This window comes from Chrysoperla carnea, chromosome 1 (genome assembly GCF_905475395.1).
Source record: "Chrysoperla carnea chromosome 1, inChrCarn1.1, whole genome shotgun sequence".
Lineage (NCBI taxonomy): Eukaryota > Metazoa > Arthropoda > Insecta > Neuroptera > Chrysopidae > Chrysoperla > Chrysoperla carnea.
The window spans coordinates 92,383,595-92,404,078 of record NC_058337.1 but is presented as its reverse complement, the minus strand read 5'-3'; the positions used below and the strand labels follow the sequence as shown (position 1 = coordinate 92,404,078).

At 28.3% G+C, this 20,484-nt stretch overlaps 1 protein-coding gene across 1 annotated transcript in view; it reads right to left on the bottom strand.

The window, feature by feature from the left end:
• Positions 1-20,484, bottom strand: part of LOC123292172 — a 167,345-nt gene that overhangs the window by 88,386 nt on the left and 58,475 nt on the right. The window contains exon 3 of the mRNA XM_044872734.1: positions 826-961. Within this exon, the coding sequence (XP_044728669.1) occupies positions 826-961 (136 nt within the window). The remainder of the gene's footprint in view (positions 1-825; positions 962-20,484) is intronic.

The window sequence follows — 20,484 nt, the reverse complement described above, 5'->3', positions numbered from 1 at the left end:
TTTTATCCCCGGAATGGATTATTTTATTATTTAATTATTTAAAAATGAATGACGTGTAAATAATACCGTGCAAAATTTTACACCCCGGTAACATACATGATAATTATAATTGAAATTATTGCCAATTTTCCAGTGGATTTTTTATTGCCAGAGTACGTTATTTTATTATTTATTTATATATTTTTGAAATTTGAAAAACACTTTCCGCGTGGATCTTTTATCCCAGGAATAAGACTAATCTCTTTATTTTAATACAATGACGTTTAACGTGGAAATTTTTATTCTCCGCTAATAAATTTTTGTCACTTTCCATGTAGTTCTTTCATCGCTGGTTGGCCGGAATACGAAATAATTGCTGATATATTGAGTAAGTCTTTTAATATACTTTATATCATGTTACGTTTGTAGCTTATTTTTCAGGGTAATTCCCATAAACTAGCGAAAAATTTGTTGGAAAATTTTTTGCTTTAAAAGTACAATTAAAACTGACCATGTACGCACACTTAAACGTGTGCGAATGATTCTTTTTTTGGAACGATTCAATATTATGTAAAATTGTTTTTTTTGAATACAGTTTATTATTTTTGTTATTATTAAATTATTATTTCCTTTTGTTCATTATGTTGTTTGTATATCAAATCTGCAATAAAATTGTCTATAAATAAAAATAAAGTAAATTACTACTCATCATTATCGCTGTATTTAGTGTGGTACCTACTGCGGAATTCTTCACGGGTCGGTCTAGTATGTATTTATAATATAACACAAACTAACTAATTTTTTAAAATAATAATAAATAAATATAATGTTAAAAAATTTACATACCTGCAATAGCTAATTGTTTTATAAAAAAATTCATTCTTGATTTACGAGTTTTATTTAATAATAATGTAATCAGAACAGCTGAATTACCCATTACAATCATTATTAATAATATCCATAGCAGCGTAAATTGTTCCGTCTGAAATCAAAAAATATACAAAATATTAATAATAAAGTAAAAAAAATTTAGGTAATTTCTTGTATTTAATAAACTATTTGGCTTTTAAGATTAAGATTTTAGCGCCATAGTGTCACAAATGCCATCTATCATCGTCTTTAAAACAGTTGTTTTCTATTTATAATTTAAAGCATTTTTACCCTCCGAATAAAAAGTGGGATGTAATAGTTTTATGTTGAGATTATTTTATTGGTAACATATTATAATATTGCAAAGCAACATTATTAAAATTAGAATTTGAATAAAATTTTATTCGCAAAATAACTTTTATTCACAAGAAAACAAATTGTGAGACAATTTTTGTTAACCACTCTGTATATTATAACATTATGTAAATAAGATCTAGTTATCTTAACTATGTTCTATTATTATTATTATTATTATTATTAATAATAATAATAATTGACAATAAATTTATATTGAAAAATAAGACTGATTATTATTATGGCTCACCATTATTACACGTATATGCAACAGACATGCAAATAACGAATATTACAGGGTGGAATATTTATTTTACAAGCCTCAAGCTATCATTTCATTTTTATAATTAATAGTAATGAAAGGATTAAGTTTGAAGAATTGGTTATAAAAAAATGGTTCTGTAGTTCTTTATTTTATAAAACTGTTATGCGTCTCATATTGTGCCTGATCTTGAATTCATTACTTTTGCCTAATATTTTATATATCTTGTTAATTACTTTTATGATCTAAACTGATTAATAAAGCTAATTCGTAACAAAAGATTAAGCACTTTTTTTTATTAAAAAATTGAACTTTTGTGTCCCGATGCATGATCTGACCCTCAACTAAAGGTTTTATACGAACCAGTTGTTTGCGGGGTTTCTTTTATCTTAGTTGGTATACTTGTTTAAAACGTAAGAGAAGCTTTTAAAAAATTGGCTTATAAAAGAGTACCAAATAAAATCTGACCAAGTCCTTTTTTACAATAAGTGCAAGTCAGTGTCGGATGCTCGATTTTGTCAAGGGAGTGGTTACTTTTATCATATTCTTTTTTTTTTAGATTTTTGAAATTTTAAACCATTTACTTTGAAGTAAAAATATAAAATGAGATATTGATAATCCATAGGCGGGGTTAGGTTGATAAATTTGTCAAATTAGGTACTAAAAATTTTTTTCGTTTTATAGTACTTCTACTTGCTTTTTGTTAGTATCTTAGTTACTAATATTAAACAAAAAATTTTCCCACCGAAATCAACTCCTTTGACCTGAATATTATCAGACGGGCATGGTATAAATTGGAATCACCAGACTTATTAGTTGAAGCTCACATGTTGATACCATTGGTATAAGTTGGCATGACTGAATTGTCCTATGTTGATCATTTACAATCTCCAAGTTACTTTCTACGTCCTGAATACACTATACAAATTTCTACTCGAAAACTCCTTTGGTTTTGAGTTATCGTGTTACATCAAAATTTTTTCATCATCAATATTTATTAATATACTCTGATATATTAAATATATACCAGGGTATAAAAACATTCGTAAATCTTCTTCTCAAGACTTACAAGACCAAGTCTGATTTTGCTCATTCTAAATAAAAATTGTAAAAAAAATACACTTCTTTCTGACATACTACACAGTAAAAATTACCGGAATGCAGTAAAACCCGTTTACTTGACGATTAATGTTCTTGTAACAAGTAAATAATTTTTGCGTATAGTATTTGACTGTGTAAAAATTAAAGTACAGCAAGTAACAATTAAATTATCTTATTTATATCAATTAAAAGTATGAAAAAAATACACTTCATCACGGGAACTCAAACTTGAGATTCAAAATTAATTATTAAGATGATGTGCTAAATTTAGTAATAAAATCTACTAATCTGACTAATTTTGGTTTTAAATATCTCCATTGTCATGCAAATTCTCAATTACCACTCTTTCGTTTCTAACTTATCTGTACGAAATTATAAAAGCGCCCTATTAGCTCAGTTGGTTAAGGCGTAGCCAATTCCGTCCGCTGTATGCAAAGGGTAGCGGGTTCTATTTCCGCCGTCGCAACAAAATTAATCTAATTAATACTTGTGATGGGCTGGTGTAGTGCATAGTATATTCATGAAGGAGGTGCACTCAGCCTCTTAAATTGAGGAGCTGATAAATGAAATTATCAGCGGAAAAAGATGGTAAAACACATAATTGGCAACACAATGGGCTCTATAGCCTAAGTGTGCCCTTCGTGGACATCCGATATAACCTAACCTAACCTAAACTATAAAAGTGATTGACGGGGAATATTTAAATTGAAAAATTCCTATCACAAATTTGTGTATGTATACTAAATCTCTCTCACAACTCCCATGACTGATTTTCCATTGCAAGTAAACAAATAATAGAAATGAAACATATATAACGAATTATATTTTATATGGAAATAATTTTCACACAGTTTTTCAATACAAAATAAAAATAAAAATGTATAAATAATAAATAATATAACATGTCGAGATAGGTAAATATCATTTTCACATTAAATTGAATTTGTTATATCATACATGATATATTATATAACTCAATACAATATATATTACACAATTTATTTTACACATCACTCTAAACTCTAAAGCAATACATTTTTTAACACATTTTTTTCGGATCATCTTTTCAAGTAAAATTTTTTTCCAAAAGCCCTGTACATTTATGATATAAAATGCTTATTCAGATATTCGAGTAGAGAAAAATGTCTTTCAACTTGAAGTGTATCATTATTGTTATAATTATTACTTTGACTATAACATAAAAATACTGGGAAGGGGATAATGCTATCTCCTCATTCAGATCCGAGATGATGAACAAAGAGACTAGAAGTTTTGAATGGGTCTCGATCACTCGCAAGACAAAGAATTTATACACTCGACGAACAGGTCCGAAAATTATCAAAGGTGGTACTTATTTGTGCTTATAAATCATGATATTATATATTTTAATAATTTATAATCAATTTTTTAAATTAATCAAGTTAAGGAGTATGATTATGGATAATTTTCATTCAACCAGGATCGAATGAAGTACATAGAAAATCAAAATAATTTATAGAAAAATAAAACATACCCTTTTGACAACACAATTAATTTCTCATAAATTTAAGTTGTGAAGTATAATGTTATTAAAAGTATATATTTTTAAAAATATTTTGACGTTACAAATTTTTTTTGTAATATATTATATTAGCGACACATGTTGAGAGTAGGTAAGTATGTATGATTAATATATCCGATGAAATATAGCTTCATTTTAAATTAAAAGCTTTTGTTATAATGTTTTAAAATTATAGGATAAAGTAATTGTTTATAACATCTATAGTACTTAATACATTTTACCTAAATAATAATTTGTCATTCTATCCGTTGTGTGCGTAGTCCTGGTAGGGACAATAAAATTGATGCCAACGCTTCCAGTGAAAAATTTTAGCGATAAAGAAGGCTGTTATGACTAATTTGCAATTCTTTACATGTTCATGTTATAGTAAATGTCAAATTAAAATTATTGAAAAACACTAATTAATTAAACTTAATGCATTAAAATTTGTGAAAATAAGAAATCAAATTGCACAAATATTATTTTTCAAATGTAAATTATAATTATTTATTTAAATTTGTGAGACAATAATATTAAATTTTCAATGTAAGTCATAAATGCAATCCATACAATTATATATGCATCCACACAATTCTATAATTAAAGTGGTGTATCGTTACCATGGAAACGCCTCCAATAAAACTCACACACGGTGCGAATAGTTATTTTGTTGAAAATAAGCCCTATTTAAACACAAAACAGAAAAACCAATGAGAAAATAGATTAAGATTACATCTTATCGAAGTGAATATTACGTTTTGTTTTATATTCGAAGTTTGTAATAACAAATCTTTCAAATTTTTTTATTTCTTTACACACGTAATGTATGTGGGATTTTGTTTACATAAAAGGTACACAAACAATTTCAAATAAATGCACGTTTGGGTTCATAATAAAAATATGAAATAAATTATTGAGATTGAAGGAAAGTTTATTTTATTTTCAAATATATCCTAGGTCTTCAGAGTCATTTTAGTCAGTCAAGTCAGTTTCCTAACCAATCAGAGATTTTACGTTGAGAATATGATCTATAAAAAGCGTTTCATTTGAAAAATATTTTTGGAAATTGATTATATTCGAAGGGGAAAATGCTTGGGACCAGGACTCCACATTCTTGAAACCTATTAGAGCAAGGTTAATTTTGATAACAAATTTGAAAAGTATGACCCTTTAGAACGATTACATACTTGGTCTATCAAAATTACATAAAATTTGGATGTGATAGAACAAAATAAAAATTTTTGGATTTTGATGACGTCATAAAGTAAAAAAATTCGATTTTTTTTATAACACATGCAAATTTGATCCGATCTTATTGGAATTTTTTTTGAAACCCACTAATTTTGGGCAATTCTTTTCAGCTGTGATGTCAATTTTTCGCTAGCTATTCACTTATGTGCTTAATTCCGAGATCAGGACACCACATTCTTGAAACTTACTAGGGCTAGGCTAACTTTGATCACAAATTTAGTAGGATTACATACTTGGTTTATCAAAATTGGATAATGTTTGGATGTTATAGAGCAAAATTAGTAGAATTACATACTTGGTTTATGAAAATTGCCCATATGGTACTTTTTGATACCATCTAATGAACACCGAATATATTAATAATAATTACAATTTGAATCCACTTTTGTTTGTATTACTCTGTATTATTTACTTTATTTATTATCAGCAAATTTTCGATTTTGGAGGTTAATCAGTTCCTTATGCAAAATACGCCAGTATCATTTATAGAGAATAGACAGTATCATTTTTAATGAGTTCCTTGTTTTGCTCGGAAAAGTAGAGAGAAATCAATACTTTATTTTGATACTGCAGACCCTTTAAGAACACTGCGATTATGGCAACTGTCCCCCATTTTACCTTTACTCTTATGTTAAATACTATTAGAAATCATCATTGTCATTAGAGCCAATCCCGATATATATAAGGTACAACCTAAATACTTGCCACCGACGCTATGTAACCTCGTTACGGGCGTGCTATCATGCACCAAGTTAGAGCAATTAACTCCCCGAAACAAATAATATTTTCGCAGAATTTCCATTTGGCTGACATCATTTTTCATATTAAATGAAGTCGACTTAATATCCGATTAATAAAAATATAATTAAGATAATATTATATTTTGTGTGTATAAAAAAATGTTAAGTAAGAAAACCTAATTTGGATCATCCTTTATATTCCCAAATGTATTGGCTGTTTAAACATCCATTTTTTATGAAATTTAATGTGTTATTGTTTTTCTCGACGAGCTCTCTCGACGAACAAACGTATACTAATGATATACGTTTTAGTACATTTTTAACGTATTCATTTGTTTGTGCTATCGATATTTCTAAACAAAACAATTCTAGGCATATCCAAGTAATAATATTCCCCAAAGATAAATATTTCCATAGAAACACATTGTGTGGAAATTTAATGGAATACATGAATACATATCTAGAAATTTAATTGAAAATGAAAGTATGTCTTTGAAAATACAGTCAATACTCTGTAGAGAGAGTAGATTATGGTTCCAGATTATGGTATATTCCAAAATAAGTTGGGATCTGATCGTGTGTGCAACTATTACTACTAAACACTAAAAGAGAAAACAAAGAATGGAATGCAACTTTTAAACTCAGACAACTGTGGATTCTGATGTAAATAGCGAATAAATAAGGCCAAAATTAAAGTATAACGCGTAAGCTCAAAATAGTCAAATTAGTTTTCTTCACATCACTACATCTAAGAAGGGTTTTTAGGCGTATGCTAGTATACTTTTAAAAATTGATTTGGGTCATGGAGAGTTTTAAAATTTTTACAACTAAAGTTTATTATTGATGAACTACTGAACAAAATTAAATATCTATACAAGTTAAAACCACGCTGAAATAATTCTATCCCAAGAACTCATCTCTAACATAATTTTGGACAATTGAAAAAAAAAAAAAAAACCACATGAAGTTTATTTTGCAATTTTCTGAGAAATGGCGAAAAAATTCAAAATGACGCAGACCAGAGTTAAAGAAATAGCTTCTCTGCTATTGATTTCCAATTTCTTGAAGCTTATTGCGAAAGATATAAACTCTAGGAGAGTTTATCTTATTGCCCATATTTGAGCATTGAACACTCTAACAACTCTTAACTTCGCTTTTTGTGGTTGGTAGGAATTTAAACATACTAAACAACGGCTAGGGTCTATATTTTCTAGTCATTTTCAAATGCATATCGTGAAAAGTATTTCATCAAATTCATTACGTAAACAAATCTCAGAAAGGTAGAAATACTTCACATGCATTAAAACAGTTTTTACTGTAAAAAAACTGCTTTAGGTAAAAATATTTTCATAAAAAACAGAAAGAAAGTAAAAGCTTTATTAAATATTTGAAAAATACATAATATATTTACTTTAATGAAATTTTTTTTAATAATATTTTTTCCGTTTTCCAGTATCAAAAATTGTGTATATTCAAATAATTTTTTTGAACTTGACTTCTGATGCGTATGCCAAGCTAAGCTGGGTGGTTGGATGTATTATTATGTTGAAAATAATAAATTCATTAAACCTGTTTCTGAATCTGTTTGAAAATACACACAGAATATTAATAAGGGTAAAAGTAATTTCTGCAGACAGATCGTAACTATAAAAATGTTACCACCCACATCTTTGGCGTATATCAAAATTTAATATCTTAGCTATATCTTTGAAGATAAAATGTGTTTGAAACTTATATTGTGTATAAAATATAAAGATATACGCACGATTCAATAATATGAATAAGTGTTTCTATACCTTTATTTAAATAAAAGACCTATTGTACGTTATTGACCTTCTGTCACATTTTAAATGACTATATAATATTCCCAATAAATTGTCCGCTAATGTTATGTTTTCTGGCCAACAAATAAATTAGCCTTTTTCCTCTGAAGATTAAAAAAAAGATCCTCTAGATGGCAGGATATATTTTTACCCCCCCCCCTAGTGTTGCCATCTAGCGGATCTTTTTTTAATCTTCAGAGGAAACAGGCCTGGAATTATTAATTATTGTATGTCCGGATTTAATGATAATATGATAATGTTTATAATTTGTCTTATGTAGTTAGTTAAAAATTATTATAAATACTATTTAAAAAATATAATGCTTTAATTAGCCTTTTTACTCAGAAGATTAAAAAAAGATCCGCTGGATGACAACACTAGGGAGTACAAATATAACCTGCCATCTAGAAGATCTTTTTTTAATCTTCAGAGGAAAATAGCTACTTGAGAGAAGGCCTGCCCCCCAGGAATAAAATGTTGTTGAATGCAGAAACTATATTCTTGAAAAGACGAATGAAAATCTGGCAGATTATTCAAAGGAGGATTAAAAAACATACAATACAAATCCTACACTTATTTTGATGATGGATTAGGTGATTTTAAAATAGAGAACCTCACATTAAAATAATAGAAAAGTTCGACATAAGAAATGAAATTCTTATTACATAGAAAGTGTAACAAGGTCTTTAAAACTTATTTTAAAACAGAAGATTCTTTATGTGTCTACGTCACGATGCTACAAGTCTTATTTAAATACCTTCACATTAGTAGGTATAATTATATTAGATTTGTGTTTTTGATGTAATGATTGTGTTATAAAGGTAAAATGAGATCTGAAAAGCAAGTAAAACTTTTGTTTTTGTTCAAAAGGTTTGAACAATTTTTGCGTCTTACCATCCACCGATTTTATGCAACTTATGAAATTTACCACTATTATTAAAGTTTTCTAAATGAAAGTTTTGTAGGTAATAATCACATAGTTTAAAAGTTATATTTCTTTGAGTAGTTTAGTTTTGTTGAATTAGTTTTGTAGCCACAAAAAACATTTACTAGTTAGAAAATTATTACTAGGGCTTACAAAAATAGATTTTATGTAAAAGTTGTACGAACTAATAAATTCGATTAATAATTTTGTTTCAATCTAGACCTATTCGTAGAGAGCTCGAAGAAAACGACATCTGGTGGCAGTATGAAACCATGCTCTTAGAACATTAGTTAATATGTGTTGGAAGCCAATTATTTATTAAAAAAGTAGAACTTTAAGTCCTTAATTAATTCTTCTAATATAAAAGTTACAATATAAGTTGATTATAACTATCAAATTGACAGATTTTATCTGTCAAAAACTGTTATTGTTAAAATTTGCCGTTAAATTTATGAAATATATATTCTTATTTAATCTTTCAGATATAAATGGCATTTATTATATTCAAAATATAAATATAAAATTATTTTAGTGAGCATGATTTAACGAAATTTTGTCCACATCGAGCGCTATGATCGACTCAATTGATCGACCTTATGGTGTGCTCTCTACGAATATATTAGGTCTAGTTACAGGTTAGTACATAGGGTAGGTTAGTATTAATGCTACGATATAACTATAAAGTAAGGATTAATTTAATTAGATACTGTTCATGTATATACAACTGAATGGGCGGAGTATATTTATAAAGGACTATATTTTCTAGTTTAGGTAAAGTCTTTATTCTAAGAATTTATATCTGTTCTGTGGATCTAGAAGGATATTTTAATATGCATGTAATGTAGGTAGTACTCTCTATTTCACTATCTTCTTTGTTATAAATGTTGCCAGACATACATATGTATTATTATTTTTATGCTATCTAAAGATTTTTTGCACAAAGATAATTGAATATGTCATTTAGATATGTTATATCATATGTCATTTGAGATATTCATTTAAAAATATTTTATTTATGTTTTTGTATTTTATATTTTGCAATTGAATTACTCCAATCATTTTAGGGTTTCCCGTTGGAATCTAATGGATAACCTGAATTGTACAAACCCTTATTTTGATAGTACAAATGTTGTGTCTCAAAAGTCACACATGAAAAAACCTAAATTAAAATCTAATAAATAAATAAAAAGTTCATTAAATACTACTTAAATAATTATTTAATACCTTATATTTATAAATATTGACCCAGCACTGAAGTTTATCTGAGCGGAAAACCTTCTGTGCCCTCTATTTTAAAAACGGTTCAACATCCAAAAAAAAGTTTCAGGCAAAATTTGTAGGAAAATTTTATCCTCTACAACTTTTATAATCAATTTTAATATGATGGAAGGCAAAAACGAGATATACACAAATAACTGATTTTCGAGACTTTGATCTTGAATATCTAAAGACCCGCAACCGTGACCATATGTGAGTTTTGAGACAACATTTGTACTATCAAAATAAAGGTTTGTACAAAAATTCAGGTTATGACGTTAGATTCCGATCACTTAATTTGACTGAGATGGTCGGGTTGAATTGAAAATCACGATTTTTTAAAAAATATATAAAAAAATTTAATTTTCAGTAATAATTTTTGTAAAATTGGAAGTAATAATAAGAAGACGTGTTTGCAACATATTCGATAAAACCAGGCCATAGTCTAGGGACTAATATGGCTAAGTCAATTAAAAAGTTTTCGTTATAGTAGGTAATTGAAATTCGGCTGAGTAATAATTTCGAATATTGTTTTCGGTATTTATATATTGTTTTTTCAAGTACAGTTTAATTTAGCATAGATATTTTATTTCTTATATCTCAATCGCAGGTTAATTGAGAAACTTTTGAACGGAAAAAATCATATTATTCCACTAAATATTATTGAAAAACTAACAATCCTCTATTATGAAGAAACTTATATTGAAAATTACTCTTTTATTTTTTTTACAAACTCTTCGTCAAGCAAGTTAAAATTCCCTACGGTCCTTGAATATGGATTGGACGTTATATTCGTGGATCAAGTAACAAAACTGTGCAAAATGGTACAAAAAATATATACACAATTAAAAATTATCTTGTGCCCAAGGAATTAAGTCAACTATATTCAGAGAGGATATCGTAGTTAAATATTTGCATATTTGCAAAACTTCGGTGATATATTTTTGTTCAACAAAAGACCTGCCAACTGCTTCTTTATCAAATCGCTTGCTGTTGATGTAAACCATATTGGCATCAAACTCAGAACATCTTTTACTTTGATGAATTTGTTAAAATAATCTCCTGTCATCTTTTCTATTGTGGAACAGACATATGCGTTTGTATATAGATGTTGTATATATCTCAGTTGTTTTTACACACTCAGCAATCTATCTATTATTATAGAAATACTTATAGCCTTATGGTTGACTTGACTTATATATGTGTGAGACTGAATGTATTAGGTATCTGAGAGGAATTATTGCTTTCACCTCGAAAAACGTAACTTAAAATGCTAACACAATTCGTTGTGTGCGTAGTCATGGTAGGGATAATAAAAATGATACTAGCGCTTCCAGTGAAAAATTTTGGCGATAAAGGACGCAAATTAAAATTATTGAAAAACACTAATTTATTAAACTTAATGCATTAAAAATTGTGAAAATAAGAAATCAAATTGCACAAATATTATTTTTCAAATGTTAATTATCATAATTATTTATTTAAATTTGTGAGCCAATAATATTAAATTTTCAATGTAAGTTATAAATGCAAACCATGCAATTATATATGCATCCATACAATTTTATAATTAAAGTAGTGTATCGTTGCCATGAAAAGCCTCCAATAAAACTCACGCACGGCGCGAATTAGCTCATTGTGATTTTGGCACCGATACAGGGCTCTGTGAGTGATCGTGCCTCTAAGATATGTTGTCAAATTTGATCGTCGTAAAGGAGAGTATGGGAGTTCTGAGGAGCAATCATAAAATTTGGAATCGATTTTTTGTAGGAAAATTAAAATGAAATTAATGAAAATAAAATAATTATTTTATTTTAAAAAATCGATATATTTTATAAACTTTTAAAGGAAAGTAATCGTTTAAATATTCATCAAGTTTTATTATTGATCAGTCAAATTCTTAGTAATAGTAATAGTGGTTTATATACTTAATTTCATATCTAAATGTGTACCTATATAACGTATAAACAGATCTATCCATATAAATAGATCCTATGAAATAAGATCTTTGTTAACAACGTTAAATATTCTGCTCTTTCCAAATCCGCAATTAAGGATAGGAGTTCCCATTTGAAAATCAATTTTTGGTTCGCTGTAGCTTTAAGATTATGTTAAAGGTCAAATTCAACGGTATCATTGAATTACCCATTGAAAAATATGTCAGATATGATTGTTAAGCAGGAGTTACTTTTGCAAGAAACAACTTAGAATGACCTTGAAGACCATGGCCAAGGTTCGCTCTGTTCAAATCTGAAATAAAAGTGCGGACTCCTACTTCAAAAATTGATTTTTGGTTCGTTGTAGCTTTGAGGTTATGTTCAAGTTCAAATCCAAGGCCACCATTGGATTGCATTTTTCAGTTATTTTTCATTTTTTCTCTACGAGATCTCTAGCAGTTTCCATTCTTTTGGTACACCATATATGACCGAATGTTTAAATGAATTATTTGGACGACAGAAAGCCTCAATTAAATTAGTTTACAGTTTTTTGATTACCCCCTCCATATACGCAAGTTAGCATCTATACTGAATTTCAGGGCTCTGTGAGTAGGTCGTGTGAGGCTTCATGGGTGGAGATTTTTTAAATTTTCCCATAACTACATTTCGAAAGTTAAGCCTACGACCAAAATTTGGTAAAGAGCTTTTTCATTTGTTTTGGTAAGGTTATTCCAGAAGTCCGGAATTTTGCAACCAATTATAGAACAGCCTGCACGTCTGCAAGGAGGATGTCAAGGAAAAACAAACTCAGGCTAACGAAGCGATTTATGACGTCGAATGAGTGGAGCGGGATAAGAAGAGACAAGGAGTATCAAGAAAATCGACCAGTGACGCGGGCGAACGACTAGTTTATTAAAAACAAATTTTTGAAAATAAATTGTATCGTAATATAAATCATGAGTACAATAATTCAATGAGCCAAGAAATCATTGATCTAGTCACCGAAGTCCTTAGCTATTGACGGTTAATTTTCATATGATATAAGCAATACAACCGACTTGAAGTCTAGGTACTTGTGATATATAACATAGTATATCTAAGCTAATAATAGGTAAACTTGTTATATATGTATTATGCATGTAATGAAACCTTAATTTAGACACAATAATAATTGACAAACATATAATAATGAATAAAACGCGCTGAATTCAAGAATATATAATGGAGTTGTATTACGTATCAACCTACAGAAGGTTTATGCAAAAAACGAGATAAGAACAAAAAATAAGTAAATATAGAGTTGAGACAATGTACACACAACCAACGAATTAAAACACTGAATATTTAACGGCCATGGGTAGGAAATACTCCGATTATGAACGAAGCTTTTTTAAAGTGGACACTGTCTTTGTAAATTTGCCTTCCACATATACAGAGTGCGTTTATACTATCTGAAAAAAAATGTTTTAATGTATATTTTTTGTGATCTGTGAAAATTCGTAGAATGTGAAGAAGAGTTTTTATTTAAAAAAGAATTAATTGAAAATTTTGTCACATTTTTTGCAAATGTTATTTTAAAAAAGCCACCCTGTATTCATAACCAATTTCTTACATAAAAAGTACACAACGATTGCTTTTCAAGTAACTTAAAAACAAAACAAATAAGCTGAATACTGAATGACCACTTCCAATATTACCTTTAACAGCCGACTACCTGTGATGACATGAACCCATGAGCAATTTTTTCAATCAATTGACAAAATTGCTTCTATCTCAATCGTATTTTCAATCTTTAAGAGATAGCAATATTTTTAATTAAGAGCATATTGGTCTTAATTTTATCTAGTTTAATTAAAATGAATGAAACATTTTCAAATGAATCAAAAATCTGCATTTTTTGTTTGTTTTCTTACATAAATAGGGCTTTTCATTTTAAAATCACGATTCACATTTGTTTCGTACTAAATGATTTATAACCAATGTGATAAAATGAATAACAAATATTTCTATCTTAGTCCTACTTATTGCTGTCAGTACGAAAAAATAAACTCTGCACTTGCGCTTATGACATGATGAAAAGTCCTATAACTAGATATTGCATGACTTTCAAAAGTACGGAATATAATAAACTCTTGAAGATATATAATAACGAAATATTTATTAAAACTTTCTTACTTATACACCTTTTTTTTTTTTTAAATAAAAAATTCAGGCAGATATTTAATTAATTTTCTATTTTCAATGAAAAATATTCTTTTTATTTTAAAAATAGAAAATAATAAATAATGCATAATTTTATTTACTCTCTTTGCTGTGGTAATAATGACTTGTAGCAATATTATCAGTCATGGTAATATTGGTAAGCTCCTTGGTTTTCTGGTTCAGCAGTAACCTGCCACTTGAAACCTCTTTTGAAGCTTTTGATTTTCGGCGCAGCTAGTAAAACTTTTAAAAATATTAAATCGACCTATTTATCGCTGAACTCTACGTTATAGCGTTACATGTTAACACTTTATAATGTAATATTAAATATTTTTCAAAACTGCAATTTAGTGTTGAGTAGGGAATATTCATGTATTTTTTTAAGTGTAAACAAATATTTAAAATAGAGAATAATTTTAAGATGTTTAAACGCAGTCCTTTAGGCGCTCTCTGTTGATGACATATTAATATGTGAGCTGCCAGTTGGTGACAGTTGAATGTACTGTTGACTAAAGATGGTATACCCGCATACTATGACGTCACGTCCGTTTTAGAAATTTGAATTACCCTCACTGAATTTGTACTTTTATTAATTAATTTTAAGGAATAAAAAAGGTATTAACGATGTTCCAGCATGGTATTTGCAGTTTCTATGTTAAAGCAATGGTACAATTTTTTTTTCGACAGAATTTAACGAAAAATTAAATTTAAGAATTTAATAATGCTTACTATTAATTCCCAAAGTTTCAGAAATTTTGACCGTTTAAAATGGGAAATAATTATGCCAACGTCCCAATTTCGATCAATTTACGTCCAAATTATAATCTCGAAAGTGAAAATTAATTTCTAAATTTTTTTTTTAGAATTGTATTGTATAAACATTTTTTTCTACTTTTTCTTCAATATATAATAATATCATAAGAAATAGTTGGAGAGACCGGACATTTTACATGCTTTAAATGGGACATGACCCTCAAAATCGCGAACTTTGTCTTTAAATATCTCGCGATCTAAACGGTCAAAAATTATGAAATTTTAGGAATTCATAAATAAAGCTACTATAAACCCGAGAAAAAAAATTCGGCCAAATCTGTCGAAAAGTGATTTCATGCTGGTACTACCTTAATTACTAAAATAATGATTTAGTTCAAATGTCCAGCCAATAAGGAAAAAAAAATTTTTTGAACCAAATTTAAATTTCGTGAATATTGCCTATTATTGCCTCGTTTTCGTTGGCTCAAAAACATTCTGGCATTCTTACAAAACGTGTCATTCTTACATTCTTTCATTACACACTCCCAATACAAAAACGTTGTCATTCTCACACTTTGAGACACAAAGCTTTAGAAACGGTTGTGAACGCTCCTGTAGGTATGCAAGCAAATTGCGTAGATTGATCCTCAAATATAGCAACTTTGGTCTGCTATTACATCGTTACATATTACACCATTAAATAAATATATACCTATAGACATATTATAATTATATTCTAGTTTGAGTAGCAAAAAATACCTGTTGCGCCATGAGTTTATTTGAAAAATAAAATTCTATCTTTAAAATTTTACGGTTGTTTTGTACATTTTCAACAATTGAAATGTCTTATAATCGTAAATATGATCAATAAATTATTATATTTAGTTTATATAAAATATATATTATGTATAATATATAAACTTATATAATTATCACAGTTTATAATATTTTTCTTTGACTTTGATATATCTAACGGGTATAATCGGTTATTTTATGGTTTTAGGCTATTTACTATTTATTTAGGGTTGAACATATATAATTCTACATACTTATTGGTGTCATTGATTTTAATTTAATAATGAAAGTTTATACTACAGTGTTCACAAAAAGTTGCACTGACTGTAAATTTTCGAGTTTAAAATCCGAATGTTACACCAATTTTTAAAAACGTAACATAAAATATATTTCTTCAATTATTAATAAAAGTATCTATCCGAGAGACCTGAAGTCCGTTGACGTCGATACACTCCTACTGTTCTTAAACAGCTCCAAATGGTTCATGGAATAGTGGCCAGGGATTGGCCAACCTTACCTAACTCCTCTCTTCGAGAGGAGTATCTTAATTTGTCAACCATGTAAAATTTCAAAATATAGCCATGGTAACCCTATAGGACTCGTTTTTAACAAAAAGCAGATAAAAGTAGGCTTTAAAAATGTGTCGTTTATCACGTTTTGATCATATGAACATGGCTTTATAAACATACTAGCCTAAATATACCGTTTTAAAAGCTACGAGGACATTGGTAGATGCATAAATGGGCAAAAAAGTCACTATTATTTTTGTGACAATAATTAATCCACTCAATCAAAAAAGGGAGTCAGCCTTCGAATCTAATAGAATAAACTAAATATTGGAACAACCCTATATTTGATAGTACCTACAAATGTGGTCTCGAAAGTCACAAATGGACACGAGAGCGTCGTTAGATATTCGTAGTCATAGGTCACAAAAAACAGTTGTTTTGAGAAAATCTCGTTTTCTTTGCGTATTTAAATTTATTATAAAAATTTTACTGGATTATTTCACTACAAATTTCGTTCGAAATTTTATTTTATGAATTTAACCGTTTTTTAAATAGAGCAGAAGAACGAAACGATATTTTGTAAGTACTTGTAAAAGATGGATACCCTACGAGCATAACGTCACGAAAGTAATGAAAGATATTTATTGGTATTTAGAAGATAATTCCTGCACTAGTAGGTACAATTGAAGCAAAGAAATGTTTGCAACCTTTGACGTTGAATAGCTAAGGACGCTGACACAGGCCCATATGTGACTTTAGCTACTATCAAAAAAAAGTACAAGTATTCAGCTTATTCTGATTCCGAGGTGAAACCCTAAGATGATTGGACGAAATAATATTTGTGCTATAATAAGAGAAAAAAACTGCATTGTTCCCTATAACTTGGTTTTCCTGCGACTACCATATGAGTAACTTTTGAAATATTTTATTTATAACATTTATATGAAATATACCAAGGTATACTAAGTTTAGTCCCAAGTTTGTAACGCTTAAAAATATTAATGCTACGAACAAAATTTTGGTATGTGTTCATAAAATCACCTACGTAGTCCATTTTCGATTGTCTGTCCGTTGTCTGACAACACGATAACTCACAAATGAAAAAAGATATCAAGCTGAATTTTTAACAGCGTGCTCAGGGCGTGAGGTTGAGTTCGGGTCTGTAAACCATTAGAAATAGAACAAAAAATTAATTGTAAAAAATGTTCGTTGTAAAAAAATTAACAACTTTTGTTCCAAACATTTTTTCATAAACATCACAGTATAGTATGTATTATATGGGAATATCAGTCATTTATGTGTGACATGTATGCATGTCTGGCTATCTGAGGTTGGCTACTTTTCTTTGCTTACATGACGTTGAAAAAAACGTGAAAAAACAAACGATTTCTTAATCAACGCTGTCTATACATGGTATTTCAACAATTATTTCAATCAATTGTTTGTTTTCACTTGTTATTATTAAACTACGTTGAATTCATTAAAAAATATTTAATATACAGAGTGTTAAATTGAACATAGAAATCTATCAATCGAAATAGATAATAATAATAATAAATTTAAATGTCTTAAGGTATACAATTTTATACAAAGGATCTGTATGTCATTCTCTACAGATAGGAATTTCTATATCTCTATCTATCTATATCTATTGAAACAAACAAACAAATTATACATGATTTGAAACAGAAACTCAAAACAAAAGCTAAATCAAAACAAAAATTTTTGAGAAAAAAAAAGGGTTTAATACTCAGCTGTAATCATGAAGACATTTCGTTTTTTGTTTTTTCAAACAAGACTACAAGTACTATTTTTGAAGAAGGCGACAAAACATACAGTCGTTTTTATTTCAACTGTGTCCTCAAGTTTTTTTGATAATTCATAGTTTTTCAGAAAAATGTGCGAAAAACAATATAACCATTTGTGAATAATAATAGTGTTTGATTACTAAAATTGACTCAAACAAATTTTCTCCTCTTAGCTGAACCCATCGAGTTGCCCAAAAATTAATTTTTCCAATTTTCCGATGTTTTTTTAACAGGTTTTTTCTTTTTAATACGCCACTTTTGTATTATGTGGCATTGTCTAAACGGATGAACCGATTTTCACTTTTATGGTTTCATTTGAAAGGTAATTTAACGGAGAGTGTTTTAGCTATGTATATATCATGTGCGAACTTAGAGTTTTGTACCCGAAAAGACTAAAAAAATTGACTATGATCTTCAAATCGATTCAGTTTGGAAAAGGCATGACATATAATTTTAATATAAAAATAATAACTATGGAAATGAATGGTCAAATAAATCTAGCTCAATTCATTTCGAAAAGTGAAATGGTAAAATAATTAGGTAATTTAAAACAATAATTCAAAATAACAAAGTCAACTCAAATATTTCAATTTCAATTAAAATATTTTCAAAAATTTTTTCCCAAAAATGATAGCTCTCAAAGTATCCTTTTCATCCCATCTGATGTCCTAGACCATCACTTTGATATTAATTAAAGAAAGAGTGTTATAAGTTTAAAGTGTTTATCTGTGCGTCCGTGTGTTTCCCAGTGACATCGTAGCCCTTAAACGGTCGAACCGACTTGATTGAGAACATTTTATAGCTAAGTTTCCAAAAATCGGTTTACAAAAAATAAATCAAATTTGTCGGGGGTTTTTTAAATTTTGTAAATTTCACTTGTTTAAATATTATGCCAGTGTATGAAGAATATTGATGATATGCATGACCCAGGTTATTTTGCCTGGAAGTATAAATTGATGAAAACCACGACAGAACAGTATTTTGAAAATCATGTAGCGTTTACATAATATATGAAACGAATAATTTTAAATATTTATGATGTATATAAATATTTTATTAGCATAAATTAAATATTATATTATAAATTAAAAATTCTAATAATTTAACCTCTATCTAACTAGATCCCTGTTATTAATTTCATAAATTGCGTTCTAAAATTTTCTAATTACCTACACTTTATATACAGGATAAAGTTTAAATACTCTCATAATTCAAATTTATTTATTTATACAACTCACATAATATTCAGCAAATTATTAATGCTACTAATTGTTTGTAATTAACCTCATAAATTTTCATTCATCACTAATTTATACCACCACCATATCGTCTTGCATTTATCATCCTCTTAAAACAGATATAAACTAACAAGGAAAAAAACAGCAATGCAGTATTCCAAATTGTAGTTTGTAGTGCATTTGCCCAGAAAGTAAGAAATATTTTGCGAACTCTTCTTACAATTTATTGAAAAAATATGCATTTTAGAGAAAAATACCTAAGTCCAAAGTTGTGGAGAGAATTTGCTATCGATCGGTATATTTTGATTTTTCTTCAATCGTTCGTATTATTACAAATAGAAGTCTAATATCGTGGGTTGCTGAGGAAGGTGTTATCTACAACTGAGCCATTATGTTATTTTTTCTCTCAAATGCACAGTTTTTTCGAAAATTGTAAAAATCTGCGAAAAACAAGATAAACGTTTGATGAAAATATAGAGTTTGAATACTTAAATTTACCAAAAATAGTTAACGCCTTTTAAGAGAGTTTCTAAAAAAGTGAATGTATGATCATACCTACTTGAGACGTCGGTTTCGAACTTTATATATAAATTCTGTTAGATCTTGGGAAAATTAGACACAACTTAAATTTTTCAATACATAATATATTTTATATTTTTTGAAATATTTATGCCTAAAGATTTGGAGAAAATCACTTTTAGGAAGAAATAACACACAATTGAATGCCATTTCAACATTTTAAATGTATTTTATAGAAAAACGATTGGCGCTTGCTGTAATTTTTTACAACATTATGAAACCATATAAAAGAACTGGAGTCATGAAATTCTTAATTAACTATAGCACGTTTAGCCAACAAAAGAGAGATACTATTAATTGGCATAATTTATAATGCTTTTAAAATTGATTTACTACTTTCAAAATTACATCTCTACATTTTTTACTTCTTGACAAATAAAAGGGCCTAGTTATTTCGAATTGTTAACTTAATAATTATTGCAATGGGTCCGATTTTGCAAATTAAAAATTTAGACATATCTCCACGTTTCAAGACCTTTAGAGTCAAATAGTATGGTTTTTAAAAGGATGTCAGTGTGTGCACATGTATGCATGTATGCATGTTCGGATTCAATTTTCTGC